General features: G+C 47.6%; 1 protein-coding gene across 1 annotated transcript in view; it reads right to left on the bottom strand.

Annotated features, from left to right (window-relative positions):
* chm (CHM Rab escort protein) overlaps window positions 1-16,432 on the bottom strand; it is a 189,857-nt gene that overhangs the window by 155,018 nt on the left and 18,407 nt on the right. The window contains exon 2 of the mRNA XM_072505223.1: window positions 12,423-12,489. Within this exon, the coding sequence (XP_072361324.1) occupies window positions 12,423-12,489 (67 nt within the window). The remainder of the gene's footprint in view (window positions 1-12,422; window positions 12,490-16,432) is intronic.

The following is a 16,432-nucleotide window of genomic DNA, read 5'->3' as shown; positions in this document are numbered from 1 at the left end:
TCAGGTCTTCAACTACTTTTTGCCGGGTCTGGTTGCCAGTAGACATGCCAATCTTGGGGAGAACCTCTCCTTCTAGACCATTTTTCTGCCAGAACTAACCCACTAACGGGTATAAAGTGCCCAAACCAACACCTCCGAGCCGGAGCTGCCCTGTGTGCAACCACTCACTCCATGGTCACCACCCAAAGTCTTTACCTACCATCTTTGGTTCCAATCCAAAAGAGCTGGATCCCTTTTCATCTCTCAGAATTTGACCCTCCTCCATCATATTTTTATGCTTGATTGTATCCTGTCCTCTTCCATAGTTATTCCAAATATGAAATTATGAACACTGCTCGCAAATGCTCTCCACATGAAATATGCTCAACTTTCACCATTTCAGTACCCAGAATTTAAATCTAGCAGTGCTTCCTTCTTCATTAGACCATGAAACACATCGGCATGGTGGCGCAGTGGTTAGCACTGCGGCATCAGACTTCCGGTTGCGGCTATGCCTAGGTAGGTCGCACGTTCAGCAGCTCCCGCCGGGAACGGACTTTTGGGCTCTCTAGAGGGGCCCCAACGGCAATTGTTCAACGGCTTCCAGTGTGGGAAGGTGACAGCAAGGTCCCCCCGACATTATATGGATTGGACCAGGAGTGGAGCAGTGAGAAAAGTGATCTTGGAGCAGCGAAAAGTGAGAGGGAGAAAAAGCAAGATGACGGCAGGTGGAGACCAAGCAGCATGGGCGCAGTGGTCGCAGGAGCAGCAGGGGTTCCTTAGACGCTGCTTTGAGGAGCTGAAAACCGAAATGCTGGCGCCAATGAAGGCGGCGATTGAGAAGCTAGTGGAGACCCACAAGGCCCAAGGGGCGGCGATCCGGGAGGTGCGTCAAAAAGCCTCGGAGAACGAGGACGAGATCTTGGGCCTGGCGGTGAAGGTGGAGGCATACGAGGCGCTGCACAAGAGGTGGGCGGAAAGATTTGAGGGCCTGGAGAATAGGTCGAGGAGGAAGAATCTTCGGATTCTGGGTCTCCCCGAAGGGGTGGAGGGGCCCGATGCTGGGGCATATGTGAGCACGATGCTCAATCCGCTGATGAGCGCGGGAGCCTTCCTGAGGCCTCTGTGGCTCACCGGGTCCTAGCAAGGAGACCCAAGGCCAACGAGCCGCCAAGGGCTGTAGTGGTGAGGTTTCACCGCTTTATGGACAGAGAATGTGTCCTGAGATGGGCCACGAAAGAGCGGAGCAGCAGGTGGAAGAACACGGAGATCCGAATCTACCAGGACTGGAGTGCAGAGGTGGCTAAGAAGAGAGCGGGTTTTAATCGGGCTAAGGCGGTGCTCCATCGAAAGTGGGTGAAGTTCGGTATGCTGCAGCCAGCACGATTGTGGGTCACGTTCCAGGACCGGCACCACTATTTCAAAACGCCTGATGAGGCATGGAGTTTTATACGGACTGAAAAGTTGGACCCAAATTGAGGTTTTGTTGTGGGGGGATGTTTACTGTGTATAGTGTTTATTACGTTTAGGGAATGTTCCTCTGGTTTGGGTGCTGGATGGGGATGGGTGAAGGGATTGGACGGGGAGACTGTGGGAGAGTGTGGGCGTCGGTGTTGGAGGGGCAGACCCCCACGAAGGAAGAGAGGGGGTGGAGGCCTGTGGATGGGGAATTGGGGTAAGGCCGCAAAAGAAGCTGCGCCAGAGGGGGCGGGGCCGGCTAAGGAAAGCGTGGGCTTTTTCCCGCGCTAGGGAAGGACGGGGGGGGGGGGGGAGAGAGATGGAGAGATGGGCGGTGCTGGAGAGGAGCGCACACTGACTGCCAGGGAGGGGAGGGGGGGATTCTCACACTGGAGGGGGTCGATGGAATGGCGGGAGAGGCCGGGGTCAGCAGGTGGTCGGCAGGGGTCCGCCGTCTGGGGGGTGCGGGAGGCGCGGGCACGTGGATGGCCTAGAGAAGGAAATGGCTAGTCGGCCAGGGGGGGGGGGGGTTCAGCAGCCCCCCAATCCGGCTGATAACTTGGAATGTGAGGGGCCTGAACAGGCCGGTCAAGAGGGCCGGGTGTTCGTGCACTTAAAGGGACTGAAGGCAGATGTGGTTATGCTCCAGGAGACGCATTTGAAGGTGGCAGATCAGGTTAGGCTGAGAAAAGGATGGGTAGGACAGGTATTCCATTCAGGGTTGGATGCGAAGAACAGAGGAGTTGCAATACTGGTGGGGAAGCGGGTGTCGTTTGAGGCAATGAATATTGTAGTAGATAATGGAGGTCGATATGTGATGGTGAGCGGGTTGCAGGGTGTGCGGGTGGTACTGGTAAACGTATATGCCCCGAACTGGGATGATGCCGGATTTATGAAACGCATGCTGGATCGGTTCCGGACCTGGAGGTAGGAAGCTTGATAATGGGGGGGGGGGGGGGGGGAAATCGCTCTAGGTCCAGGACGGGCAAGAGGCCGGCTGCGGCCAAGGTGCTTAGGGGGTTTATGGACCAGATTTTGGGGGGGGGGGGGTCCATGGAGATTTGTCAGGCCCCAGGCCAGGGAATTTTCATTCTTTTCCCACGTCCATAGAGCCTACTCCTAGATAGATCTTTTTATTTTCAGTAGGGCGCTAATCCCGAAAGTGGAGGGAATGGAGTATTCGGCCACAGCCATCTCAGACCACGCCCCGCACTGGGTGGAGCTGGAGTTAGGAGAGGAGAGGGACCAGCGCCCGCTGTGGCGTCTAGATGTGGGATTATTGGCGGATGAGGTGGTGCGCGGGCGGGTGCGCATTGAAAGATATTTGGAGGCCAATGACAACGGGGAGGTGCAGGTGGGGGTAGTCTGGGAGATGCTGAAGATGGTGGTCAGGGGAGAGTTCATTTCCATCAGGGCCCACAGGGAGAAGAGAGAGAGCAGGGAGAGGGAGAGGCTGGTGGGGGAGATCTTAAGGGTGGACAGGAGATATGTAGAGGCCTCCGAGGAGGGACTACTCAGGGAGCGGCGGAACCTCCAGACGGAGTTCGACCTGTTGACCACAGGGAAAGCAGAGGCACAGTGGAGGAAAGCGCAGGGGGCGACTAAGAGTATGGGGAGAAGGCGAGTCGGATGCTGGCACACCAGCTTCGTAAGAGTGAGGCAGTGAGGGAGATAGGTGGAATTAAGGATAGCGGGGGGAAATACGATGCGGAGTGCGGTGAGAATAAACAAGGTATTTAGGGATTCTATGGGGACCAATACAGATCTAAGCCCCCTGCGGGGGAAGAGGGGATGCAACGATTTTTGGATCAGCTGAGGTTCCAGAGGGTGGAGGAGCAGGAGGTGACTTCACTGGGCTGCAGGAGCTGGTTAAAGGATTGGGGAGCATGCAGGCGGGGAAGGCCCCGGGGCCAGATGGGTTCCCGGTCGCGTTTTACAGGAAATACGTGGACCTGCTAGGCCCGTTGCTAGTGAGGACTTTCAATAAGGCAAGGGAGGGGGGGACCTTGCCCCCAACAATGTCCGGGGCACTGATCTCGCTGATCCTGAAGCGGGACAAGGACCCACTGCAGTGTGGGTCGTATAGACCGATCTCACTCCTCAATGTGGATGCTAAGTTGCTGGCAAAAATGCTGGCTACGAGAATTGAGGACTGTGTCCCGGGGGTGATTCATGAGGACCAGACGGGATTTGTAAAGGGCAGGCAGCTAAACGCTAATGTGCGGAGGCTCCTCAATGTGATTATGATGCCCTCGGTGGAGGGAGAAGCGGAGGTAGTGGCAGCTATGGACGCGGAGAAGGCTTTCGACCGGGTGGAGTGGGAGTATCTTTGGGAAGTGTTGCGGAGGTTTGGGTTCGGGGAGGGGTTCATCAGCTGGGTCAGATTGCTATATAGAGCCCCGGTGGCGAGTGTGGCTACGAATCGGCGGAGGTCGGAGTACTTTCGGCTGTACCGGGGAACGAGGCAGGGGTGCCCCCTGTCCCCCCTGCTGTTTGCATTGCCAATTGAGCCTCTGGCCATGGCACTAAGGGAGTCCAGGAAATGGAGGGGACTGGTCCGAGGGGGAGTGGAACATCAGGTGTCGCTGTATGCGGACGACCTGTTGCTGAATGTGGCAGATCCAGTGGAGGGGATGGCGGAGGTCATGCGGATCATAAGGGAGTTTGGGGACTTCTCGGGGTATAAGCTTAATGTAGGGAAACGTGAGCTCTTTGTGGTGCAGGCAGGGGACCAGGGAAGGGGGATAGACGACCTGCCGTTGAAGAGGGTGCAAAGGAGCTTTCGGTACTTAGGGATCCAGGTGGCTGGGAGTTGGGGGGCCCTCCACAAACTCAATTTGACACGGTTGGTGGAGCAGATGGAGGAGGATTTCAAAAGATGGGATGTGCTGCCACTCTCGCTAGCGGGCAGGGTGCAGTTGGTTAAAATGATGGTCCTCCCGAGGTTTCTCTTTGTGTTCCAGTGCCTTCCCATTATGATTCCCAAGGCCTTTTTCAAACGGGTAGGTAGGAGTATCATGGGTTTCGTGTGGGGAAATAAGACCCCGAGGGTAAAGAGGGTGTTTCTGGAGCGTAGTAGGGACAGGGAGGGCTGGCTCTGCCGAATTTGTGCAACCATTATTGGGCAGTCGATGTGGCGATGATCCGTAAGTGGGTAATGGAGGGAGAGGAGGCGGCATGGAAGAGGTTAGAGATGGCGACCAGTGTGGGCTCGAGCCTGAGGACGCTGGCGACGGCACCGCTGCCGCTCTCGCCAACAAGGTACACCACGAGTCCGGTGGTGGTGGCGGCGACGTTGAAGATCTGGGGGCAGTGGAGACGACCCAAGGCCGAGGTGGGAGCCTGGGTTTGGTCCCCGATTCAGGAGAACCATCGGAAGGATGGATGGGGGATTTCGGAGCTGGCATCGGGCAGGGATTAGAAGAATGGGGGACCTGTTTATAGATGGGACGTTTGCGAGCCTGGGGGCACTGGAGGAGAAGTTTGGGTTGCCCCCGGGAAATGCTTTCAGGTATATGCAAGTGAGGGCCATTTGTGAGGCAGCAGGTGAGGGAATTCCCGCTGCTCCCGGCACAAGGGACTCAGGACAGGGTGATTTCGGGTGTATGGGTTGGAGAAGGCAGGGTTTCGGCGATCTACCAGGAGCTGAAAGAAGAGGAGGAGGCCTCGGTAGAGGAGTTAAAGGGCAAGTGAGAGGAGGAGCTTGGGGAGGAGATAGATGAGGGTCTGTGAGCTGATGCCCTGAGTAGGGTTAATTCTTCCTCCTCTTGCGCCAGACTCAGCCTAATACAATTCAAGTTTATTCACATGACAGGGGCGAGATTGAGTAGGTTCTTTGGGGTGGAGGATAGATGTGGGAGGTGCTCGGGAGGCCCGGCGAATCATGTCCACATGTTCTGGTCGTGCCCGGCATTGGATGGGTTTTGGAGGGGTTTCGCGAGGACTATGTCCAAGGTGGTGAAAGTCCAGGTCAAGTCGAGGTGGGGGTTGGCACTATTTGGGGTAACGGACGAGCCGGGAGTGCAGGAGGCAAAAGAGGCCGGTATCCTGGCCTTTGCGTCCCTGGGAGCCCGGCGGAGGATCTTGCTATTATGGAAGGACGCAAAGCCCCCCAGTGTGGAAGCATGGATAAATGACATGGCAGCGTTCATTAAGCTGGAGAGGATAAAGTTTGCCTTACGAGGTTCTGTGCAGGAGTTCTTCAGGCGGTGGCAACCGTTCCTAGACTATCTCGCGGAGCGTTAGGAGTTCAGCAGCAGCAACCCAAAAGCCGGGGGGGGGGGGGGGTCTTGTTAAAAGTTTTGTTGGATAATTTGAATAAACACTTCTTTTTTTTTTAAAGCACTGCGGCCTCACGGCACCGAGTTCGATTCCAGCCCCTGGTCACAGTCCGTGTGGAGTTTGCACATTCTCCCAGTGTCTGCGTGGGTCTCACCCCCACAACCCAAAGATGTGCCGGGTAGGTGGATTGACCACGCTAAATTGCCCCTTAATTGGAAAAAATGAATTGGATACTCTTTAAAATAAAACACTAATCGTGAAGGCTCTCCTGTACATATTTCAGGAACTCTTCCCCTCTCTGTCCTTTATAGTTAGTATCCCTCTGTCTATAGTAGGATACTTGAAAGTGCCCATTATCACCAAACTGTAGTTTTGTGTCTCCATCGCTTTACAAAAATCCGGCAGCTCATATTATTCACCCACTGCCGTATCAGCTCAATTTTTCTTTGACTCTACCTGTTCTAATGTTTTAATTAGCATCTTCCTATTTGATTATGTATTTGGATGTCTTTAATAAAAGCGCACATGCACATGTGACATCATCAGGGGGCGTGGGCTTGCATGGATTTTCATTATTGTCATGAGGAGCTTGTGTGTAGTTGTGTTTAGCTGCTGAATGCAAATTGTATTATTACCATAATGTTTCTGAAGTAAAGAAAATGTAACTTTTACAATGTGTTCAACTACCTTCCTTTTGGTCAAGTTACCACACTACCCAATTTTTCACAAGGATGTTTGGTCCCTGTCCAAAGCTATAACATTGTATTTCATCAACCTCAGGTGCTAGTGGCTGGATAGAGAGTGATAGACTGAACCATGGTCAGAGGGGGGCTGGAGACCCAGCCAACAGACTGGAGGAGCGGTGAGAGGCTCCTGAAGCCAAGCCGGTGATGCAGGTATCCTGGACAGCAAGGGAGGATGTAACAGAAATGGCTCAAAAGAGCGGGATTCGTGGCCGGCAACTCTGCGAACTCTTCCCAGCAGATCCTCTTCCTACATCTTTTCTAACCATTATTTATAGTATGTTCTATGTTTTCATATATGGAGCGATCTTCCTGGATTGTAAGCAGAATACTTTTCACTGTACCTCGGTACACGTGACAATAAATAAATAAAGTCAATACCCTCCTTTTTCTCTTCCTTAGGTTTTCTGAATACCCGTAAGCAGAAATACTATGCTCCCAATTCTTCCAGCTAGGTCCTCTGTTATTATCACTATCATAAACCAATGTAATGATTGTGCTCCCAGCTCACACTTCATTTATCACATTGCATGCATTCATATGCCTGTACACCAAACTGATCTTAGGTTACTTCGGTTTTGCCCATCTGACCCCCATTTCGGAGTTATTTGCCTCTCTCAGTCAGCTTGTGCACCATTTTGTTCTGGTGCCCCTCCTTTCTTTCAATGATTACTGCAAATGATAATATCAAGCAGTTGGAAATGTCCAGTTTACAAGTACAATCAGTTAGGTATTCTTCAATTACACTATCACTGCCTGCTTCGAAAAGTAGAGGAGTTGACATTTTCTTCTGAAACTTCCCAACAATGTCGACTTGTCCTTCAAGTAAAATAGTGCTCTTCCCAAAGCTGAATAATCTCCTGCTACAATCAGTGACATTTCTATGCTTTTCTGAACCCACTGAGGTTTAAATCTTTAAATGTCAGTAAATAGCAATTTAAACAAGCCACTTTTTAAGAGCATCTTGCTATATACAATAACACAAAGTTGTCGAGGGAAAATATTAATCCAATTCATACCGACACAACATAAATCAAATGAATAGTTAGATCAAATTCAATAGTTTTTTGCTACAGCGTTATTTTTTTAACCATTTATTTCATATCTGAATTTTAGTTACAGTTGAAAATCCATCCAATACTCAGACATTATGATATGAAAACCAGGTGCAACAAGCATTTACTATGGACCAGATTTTTTTGGTAAAAGACTGGTGAGGCGCTCACCATTTTTGAAGTGTAAATCACATTTGGACTTCCTTTGACCTCAGATGTGGAGTTAAAAACAGAAGACCGGAAGTTGCTGACAGGGTTGCCCTGCCGCCTCAGAAGCTACGATATACACGAGTATCTTGCTGATAGGCACGGCACTGAAATGCATGGAACTACATGGAATTGCAATAAAAGTGACTATAATAACACTCAACATACTAGGAAAATAAGTTAGGTCTTAACCGTTCCGATTTAAGTAAATGTTTAACGGAGGGAGCATTACTTACTGCTAAACAATCTATCTGTAATGATAAGGAACCTTTACATCCTATACTTTAATAAAATAATTCATTTTTCCCTCCAAATCCAACCTTTCCCTCTTTAGTTCACATTCTGCACCTCATTTGACATTGAATTATATATTCAGTCACTTCCTAATGCAGACTCTACACTGCTTCTTAACATATCTTTAATCTGATTGATTAAAGAGATACACAGTTGTTTGCACAGTTCACATAGGTCCCAGAGCCCCTGTAGAGGGCACCATGCCAAAATGACTCAAATTACAGCAAGTTCAGTGCAAAATCCCCATAGAAAGTCTGCGCACAATTGCCAGCATAACAAACGGCTGGAGTTGTTTGTTCGCTGCCGAGAGCAAAATCCAGCCCCCATATTTAAAATTACTAATGACAGATAGAGGACATCTGAGCAGTTGTTCTACAATCTAGCTCTTCAATCTTATCTTTATTCTGCTGTTTCTTAGACTATTATATTCTATTATTTTTCCAACATTTCTCATTTCTGTAGGAGTTATTTAGAAAAAAAATGGGATTAATTTAGATTTTCTCATCAGTGCTGCCCATATCCTGCACCTGTTTATGGCCAGATGGGCAGGAACAAAGAATCTCTCTGCACCCACCAATGCCATTTGAATCAGCCTATAAGGAAATAGGAATCAGGCAGCACATAGATCTCACACACTTGTAATGGTGATTTCTGAGTTAAAGCACCTCTCAGTTATAAAGTAATGCATTTGATTATTCAGTGATTGAGCACTGTTCATTTAGTTTTATTTGTTTCCTGCAATTCAAAATATCAGATTTTGAGCTATTGGAAATAAACTGCACTTCAGGCTGGGATGTTAGACTGCGCATTTGCTCGTGCAAACGAACAATGTCATCTCGTGCAATCGTTGTCTGAAAGTGTCCCTGTTCAGCTGCAAGGCAGCTTGAGGATACACTAAAAACACTATGAATACATAACATTTCCCCTCCCCATTAAATCAAAGGTCCCCGGTATATGAACAACCAATCACCAACAAGTCAATACTTCAGACGTTCCAGAGGTTGTCATTCTCTGTGGTTGTCGGCGCATCTCAGGCTTCTGCTTTTTAGTACTTGATACAACTTCTGGTGGCTTTGGCTTGGTGTCAGCATTATCAGTGGTTATCTTAATCAGAGTAGACGTAGTGATCTGAGGTTGTCTCGGTATTTGATTCGCAACTGAAGTGCTGTTTTCCCCAAATGGTTCAGTTCGTGGCACATTCTCAGGAAGGTCCACATTGTCTCTTGGCACAGGTTGATTTGGACTCTTTTTCTGCCTCTGGAGAATTTGTTCGCAACACCAAAAGTTGATCCGCATACCTTCTCCATATTACATCGTCTCGGGTTTGTACCGTGTAGGGGAGGCTGTCTGTGCTTAGAGGTGGCAACAATCCACTTTTCACCCGTGGTATAATTTCTTCCCAGAAGTTCTTGACCCTGGCAAAAAACAGGACGTTTGCCTTGTGTTCCCATCTTAGTCATCCTTAGAAAACGATGGTGGCCTTCCTATAATTAGTTTAATACAGGTTTTCTTAATAATGGTGGAATGATGAAGCTCATTCCCCAGAGGAAACAAACTGCCTGCATGGATAACTGAAGTCTTCGGGTGAAATACGGCTTTAACTCAATGTTGCTCCTGAAGGCTAGCCTCGCAGCATCATGTCCATAACCTCTGGCAGTACTGGATCCATTCTGGTATGCTTCTTCACCTGTGCTGTGCTTACAGAAGTGTTATCATAGAATTCCTACAGTGCAGGAGTCCATTTGGCCCATCATGTCTGCACCGGCAAATACTTATCTACTTGTATGAAATAGAAAATGTTTCCACACAAACTGATAATTGCTGAATTATTTGGTAAGGGTAGTCTGGAGAGTCCATTTGTGTTCCCATGAAGGTTTGGCTGATGATACATAAGTGTATGTGTGTGCTGACAAGGGAAATGCCCACCTCTGCATTCTGCTCACTGCCAGTGATGGGAGTCCCAGTATGAAGTCCAAAAATCATTGATAGTGAGCAATGGTCCGACAATAAAGTGAATTTCCTCCCAGACAGGAATTGGTAGAACGGTTTTATTTGAAAAATTATACCGAGGGCTTTTTTCTCTATCTGTGCATAATTGCTTTCGGCTTTATTCAAGATCCTCAACATGAAGGCGATCTATCGGCTTCGCTTCAGCTGTGCGCATCATGTGGAAAACCACAGACCCAACCCCATATGGTGATGCATCACATGGGTCAAAATGTGTCAGGACCTGACTCGAGATTGCCTCTTTTGCATGCACATGCTCTCTCACATTGACCACTCTCATTTTCACTTTTTATTTTGACACAGCTGAATGGTTGGCAGATTAGGGACAAATCATAATTTAGTAAGCCTAAGAAAGATCGAAGTTGGTTGACATTTTGAGGCGTGGATGCCTCAGTAATGGCTTTGACTTTTTAAGGCGGCTTGTGCAGTCCCTTAGCGTCGATGACATGACCCAGATATACGACTGAAGATTGGAAAAATTCCTATTTGTCTATTGGATCTTTTTTGAAAATATGCTTATTGAAAAAACATTCATATTAAACAAAACCACCTGAAACAAACAGAACTACACAGCAGAAGAAAAACACCCAAAAGCAAAAACTCTTTTTTTTTAAAATTCATTTATGATACGTGGGCGTCGCTGGCTCGGCCAGCATTTATTGGCCCATTCCTTCAGAAGGTGGTGGTGCCTTCTTGAACCTCTGCAGTTCTTGAGGTGTAGGTACACCCACTGTGCTGTTAGGGAGGGAGTTCCAGGATGTTGCCTTAGCGACTGTGAAGGAACGGTGATATATTTCCAAGTCAGGGTGGTAAATAATTTGGAGGGAAACCTCCAGGTGGTGGGGTTCCCAGGTATCTGCTGCTCTTGTCCTTCTAGATAGTGGTCGTGGGTTTGGAAGGTGCTGTCTAAGGAACCTTGGCAAGTTACTGTGGTGCAACTTGTAGATGGTACACACGGCTGTCACATTTCCGTCGGTGGTGGAAGGTTTGAATGTTTGTGGAAGGGGGAGCAATCAAGCAGGCTGCTTTATCCTAAATGGTTTCGACAATCTTGAGTGTTGTTGAAGCTACACTCATTCAGGCAAGTGGAGAGCATTCCATTACACTCCTGACTTGTGCCTTGTAGATGATGCGCAGGTTTTGGGGGGTCAATAGGTGAGTTACTCGCCATAGGATTCCGAGCCTTTGACCTGCCCTGGTAGCCACAGTATTAATACGGCTAGTCCAGTTCAGTTTCTGATCAATGGTAACCCCCAAGATATTGATTGTGGGGGATTCAGCAATGGTAATGCCATTGAATGTCATGGGTGGTGGTTAGATCCTTCCTTGTAGGAGATGATCATTACCTGGTACTCAAGTGGGGCAAATCTAACTTGCCACATGTCAGCCCAAGCCTCGATATTGTCCATGTAGTGCTGCATTTAGACATGGACTGCTTCATTATCTGAGGAGTTGCAAATGGCGCTGATCATTGTACAATCATCTGCAAACATCCCTGATGAAGCAGCTGAAGATGGTTGGGCCTTGGACACTACCGTGAAGAACTCCTGGAGTGATGTCCTGGAGCTGAGATGATTGACCTCCAACCACCACAAACATCTTCTTTTGTGCCAGGTATAACTCCATCCAGCCGAGAGTTTTCCCCCTGATTCCCATTGGCTCCAGTTTAGCTAGGGTTTGTGGATGCCATACTCAGTCAAGTGCCGCCTTGATGTCCAGGGCAGTCACTCTCACCTCACCTCTGGCATTCAGCTCTTTTGTCCATGTTTGAACCAAGGCTGTAATGAGATCAGGAACTGGGTGACCCTGGCAAATCCCAAACTGAGCATCCGTGAGCAGGTTATTGCTGAGTGAGTGCCGCTTGAGAGCACTGTTGATAACTTCCTCCATCACTTTGCTGATGATGGAGAGTAGACTGATAGGGTAGTATCAGGGTTGAATTTGTCCTGCCGGGCCAGTGTTGTAGCTGTATTGGAACAGCTTGGCTAGGGGTGCAGCACACTCTGGACACTATTGCTGAGATGTTGTCAGGACCCATAGCCTTTGCAGTATCCAGTGCCTTCAGCCGTTTCTTGATATCACGTGGAGTGAATCGGATGAAGACTGACATCTGTGCTGCTGGGGACCTACGGAGGAGACCTAGATGCATCATCCACTCAGCACTTCTCGCTGAAGATTGCTGTGAATGCCTAAGCCTTGCCTTTTGCAACATATTAACTTTTAACACAAAAACTAAACTCCCCAACAGCTGACGGTCACTAGCTCCATTAAAAAAAGGAAATGAATGGCTGCCATATGTAGAACCCTTCCACCAGCCCTCAAATGATGTACTTTATTGTTCAGTAGCAAAAGTAAGGGTTCTGTCCCTGAATGAAAGATTCAGGCCACTGTAGCTCACCTGTCAACATGAAGAACTCTCTGACCGATTCGGGAACAGGCAGCTGCAATAATCGCCTCTTGCAAACCTGCAATAGACATAAATTTCAAAGACATTACATTGCTAGTATACAAAGGGTGGAAGTTGGATATATTCCTGTGAATGTTTCAGCCTCAAAGCAAGCATTCAAAAGTTTCAATTCATGACCTACTTTGTTTCTGCACTACAAGGGTGGAAGGACTGAAAAATAGAATTTTCTCTTATCTAATTTAATTTGACTATCGTTCAAATAGCAAACCACAGGATAGGACAACAGCAAAGCCCTCAGATTCTATAAGGGTCCCAGAAATTTGAAAATGTGACACGGTTAGTCAAAAAAGGAAGATAACAGAAAACAGAGAACCACAATTCGCCTGACAATCAGAAAATGCTGGAATCCATCAATAACCGAGTAACACAGCACTCAGAAAATCATGGGGGTCACGTGTCGTGAGCGTGGGAGCGGCTGCGTTTTCATGAGCTTTTAATCCTTTATTTAATCGGGGGGGGGTGAATTTCATAGTGCGAGACATATATCCCAAAATCAAGACAACTATGTCTCTGAAAGATCCTGATTGGAGTTTTGCAATGAGGAGCAGAGTTAAATCGTTGAGGATCCTTTTTTGATTATGGCGGTCAAAGTTGGCTGGGTGGGGCCTAGCTTGCATTGGCATTGTTGCTGGTGAGCAGGCTTTCGCCCAGCAGTGCCATGTGCATCAGGATGATAGCCTCCATTAAGAATGTTTTTCTGGATGAGGAACCCGGCAGGTCTTTGGAGATCACTTTGAGGAACTGCAGGGTATCCTTGGGAGAATAGTGCAGGGAGGCGCAGGAGAATCTTTGTAGTCGATTGATCACTTTCCCTGGTAAGGGCTCGTCTTCGATTCGTTGAGATCCTGCTGCATGGTGCTGTCAATCCTGACGGGTTTGGGGGTGTGAGCGCATCTCCTTCACCTGACTCACCTGATGAAGGAGCTGCACTCCGAAAGCTAGTGATTCGAAACAAACCTGTTGGACTTTAATCTGGTATTGTAAGACTTCTTACTGTGCCTATATTATCCTGTTCTCAATGCTCATCGTGAGGAGTTGGAGGTAGCCAATCATGTAACGTCATCCTCCACCCTGCCTAGCTGGGGCCTAGGCTGTGGATCACTTAGGCGTCAAGGTGGAAGTGAAGCTGTTTCGTTCGTTGACATCCTCAAGAGATCCTGAGGAGCATTCGATGATCCTGTCAAGGCTTTGGCTTTTGAACAACATATATGGTGTTATTATCCTACAATTTTACAATAATTCTTGATGATTTTCCCTTGTGATTATGTTGTCTATCAGTTGTTGTGGTTGTCTTTTCTTCTACAAGGGCTTACGAGGTCTCAGCACAAGCGTGAGATTGGCCATTATCCTGTTCTAGTAAAAGCCATATTGAGTCAATTATGTAAAATGTGGTCTGTGCAGTTTTACTCTTTTTTATGTGCTGTAAGTTTGTGGTTATGGGAAAGGAGTGCTTTTTGGACATCGCTTATCTCGTTCATAATGAAGATGAATGGAGCCATGACAGGATCATGGGTGATTGGTTGGTGTGAATTTGGTGGTATGGTTAATTCAGTCCTCACTGAGATTGAGAATAGTCCCCAGTTGGAGCTAACCACATCGAGTCTTTATTTTGTTTTGGGCTATTTTAAATTTAAGAATCCGTGCTTGTCTCCTTCAATGGCCCAGGCAGATTATGTATCCTGGAGAGGATTGAGTTCCTGAGGTTAGTGGGGCTTTTTGGGGTCTTTTTTCTTTACAGCTATAAGAATAGGACGACTTGAGTAACGGTGCATACTGTAGTGGGTTTGGTCAATCCTCGACTGATTTGTTGGAGAGAGAGAGAGAGAGAGAGAGAGAGGCGGTTTGTCATGGCTCTACATTGTTGGAGTCATTCGCTCGTGTGGAGGTAGGTTAAATGGGGTAGGCATCCTCCTCCAAGTGGTCTTATATGGTGGTTTCCTGACTATCATCCTTGTTGTGGTTGGGTTTTCCATGTGGAAGCAGTGTTTGTGTCTCTGTTGAAGCAGCGCTATTATTTCCCTTAATATCCTTCCTATGATGGCGTGGTGGCTAATATTCCCAGGTCAGCCCCACCTAGGTTCTTCCCTTGGGTTTTTTTTCCCTCTTCTCTTTACCTGAGTGAGCAGTGCGCTGTTAGAAATCCTCATCTGGTGGTCTTGTTGTACTGGGGGTGGAAGAGAAAGAGAATTTAGCCCCCCCCCCCCAGGGCATCCAATTATTGGGTCCTTGCTTATTCTTCTCTTTGGTGATTGGTCTCTGATGTGGCTGTGTGATTGGTGAGGTGTGGAATCGGCAGGGGTGTAGGTTTTGGGGTATGCCGGATTCCTGTGTGTCAGAATGTGCTAGGCTAGGCCAGGTCTGATGCTGTGGTTGGTACCCTGTTGCCCCCTGAAAGAAGCCGATCTTTTCTCTCTTCACAATTACTATCACATTTGCCTACATATTTTCAGTGTGTATAAACTTTCCTATATGACAACTGGACTTTTTCCTTTTCCAGACAATGTTTGGCCCTTTACTATTTCCATACCACAGCATTAAAGTCATCTGGTCACTTAGGTGGAGACTGATGAAATTTCACTTATATCAGAAGGCAAAGGACATTTATTGTTGCAAACCTTTCTAATGCAGACTGATCTATACGAGCCTAACCACATCAGGTTTATTTGCACGAATCATCCAACTTTACATTTTAATTCTAAATTGTTAAGTGAAAAGCCAGCTAAAAATATTTTAGTTAGAAGAGTATAACAAGTACAAACAGAATGAAGGGATGCAAGACAATCGGATTTAGAGGCCACCAAAATGTCAAGTAGTGTACCGAGAACTGCCGATTGAAAATATTTTGAACTTATCTTGGTCCTCAAGATCCTTTTTACCCTTATTACAATCAAAATCCAAACGGGGATGACAATAACAGCTGGAGTTATAGAACTTATTGTTTATTGTACTTCACTTCCTTTACAGTGTTTACTTCAAATGGGCTCGGACATTAGTGAGAGTTCAACAGGAGGTCCTTTCAATTCTCTGTAGACAACATCAAACAAATGCGAAACTCACCGTTTTATGCAACATAAACTAAGTGCTTTGAGAGCTACTATGTCTGTTAATACCGAGCATGTAAATCTGTGTGCTGCTGATAGCCAAATGCTGAATTCTGTCAGCATTTTCTACAGTCCGAATCTGACCTATTGCCACACCACACAATATCTGTCTTCAGCCATTCCTAGCTGCTCAACAATGGAAATGGGATCAACATTGCAAAAACAGATCAAATGCATACTCAAGGACACTGACCTTTGTGGGTTAATGTCTCTCGCTTATCTTCTTGGTTGATCTATTACATTCTATAAGATTCCATATCATTTTGAGAAATCTGACCTACTTTGCATGTCTATTTTCCAACAAGACAAAATTTGGGTTCATGATTCAATATTTGGCACTAGTTTGCTGGTAAGTACTTAGAAATACTCAAACAGGACTTCCGGGTGCGGCGATGACCAGCTGAGTCGCACGTTTCGGCAGCTCCCGGTGGAACGGACTTTTGGCTCTTAATAAGAGCCCCAACGGCAATTTTAACGGCTAAAAGTACTGTGCGGTGAACCTGAAGGGAATCCCCCCTGGATACGGATGAATAAAGGAGAGGAAGGTGGCCGGATTGCGGTGGATCCTTTAGAGCAGCGGCAAGGAAGGCAAGCAAAAACCAAGATGGCGTCGGAAGGTGGCAGTTTAATATGAGGCCCTGAACAACACGAGTTTTTGAAACACTGCGTGGAAGAACTCAAAAAGGAAATGAAGAAGGAGCTGTTGGCCCCGATATTACAGGCGATCGAAGGGCTAAAGGAGGAGCAAAAGACCCAGGAGCGGGAGCTTCGGGTCGTGAAGGCAAAGGCTGCCGAGAATGGGGATGACATACAGGGCCTGGTGGTGAAGACGGAGATGCA

Source organism: Scyliorhinus torazame, chromosome 5 (genome assembly GCF_047496885.1).
Source record: "Scyliorhinus torazame isolate Kashiwa2021f chromosome 5, sScyTor2.1, whole genome shotgun sequence".
NCBI lineage: Eukaryota > Metazoa > Chordata > Chondrichthyes > Carcharhiniformes > Scyliorhinidae > Scyliorhinus > Scyliorhinus torazame.
Note: the sequence above shows the minus strand (reverse complement) of the source record. Positions and strands in the feature narration are given on the sequence as shown.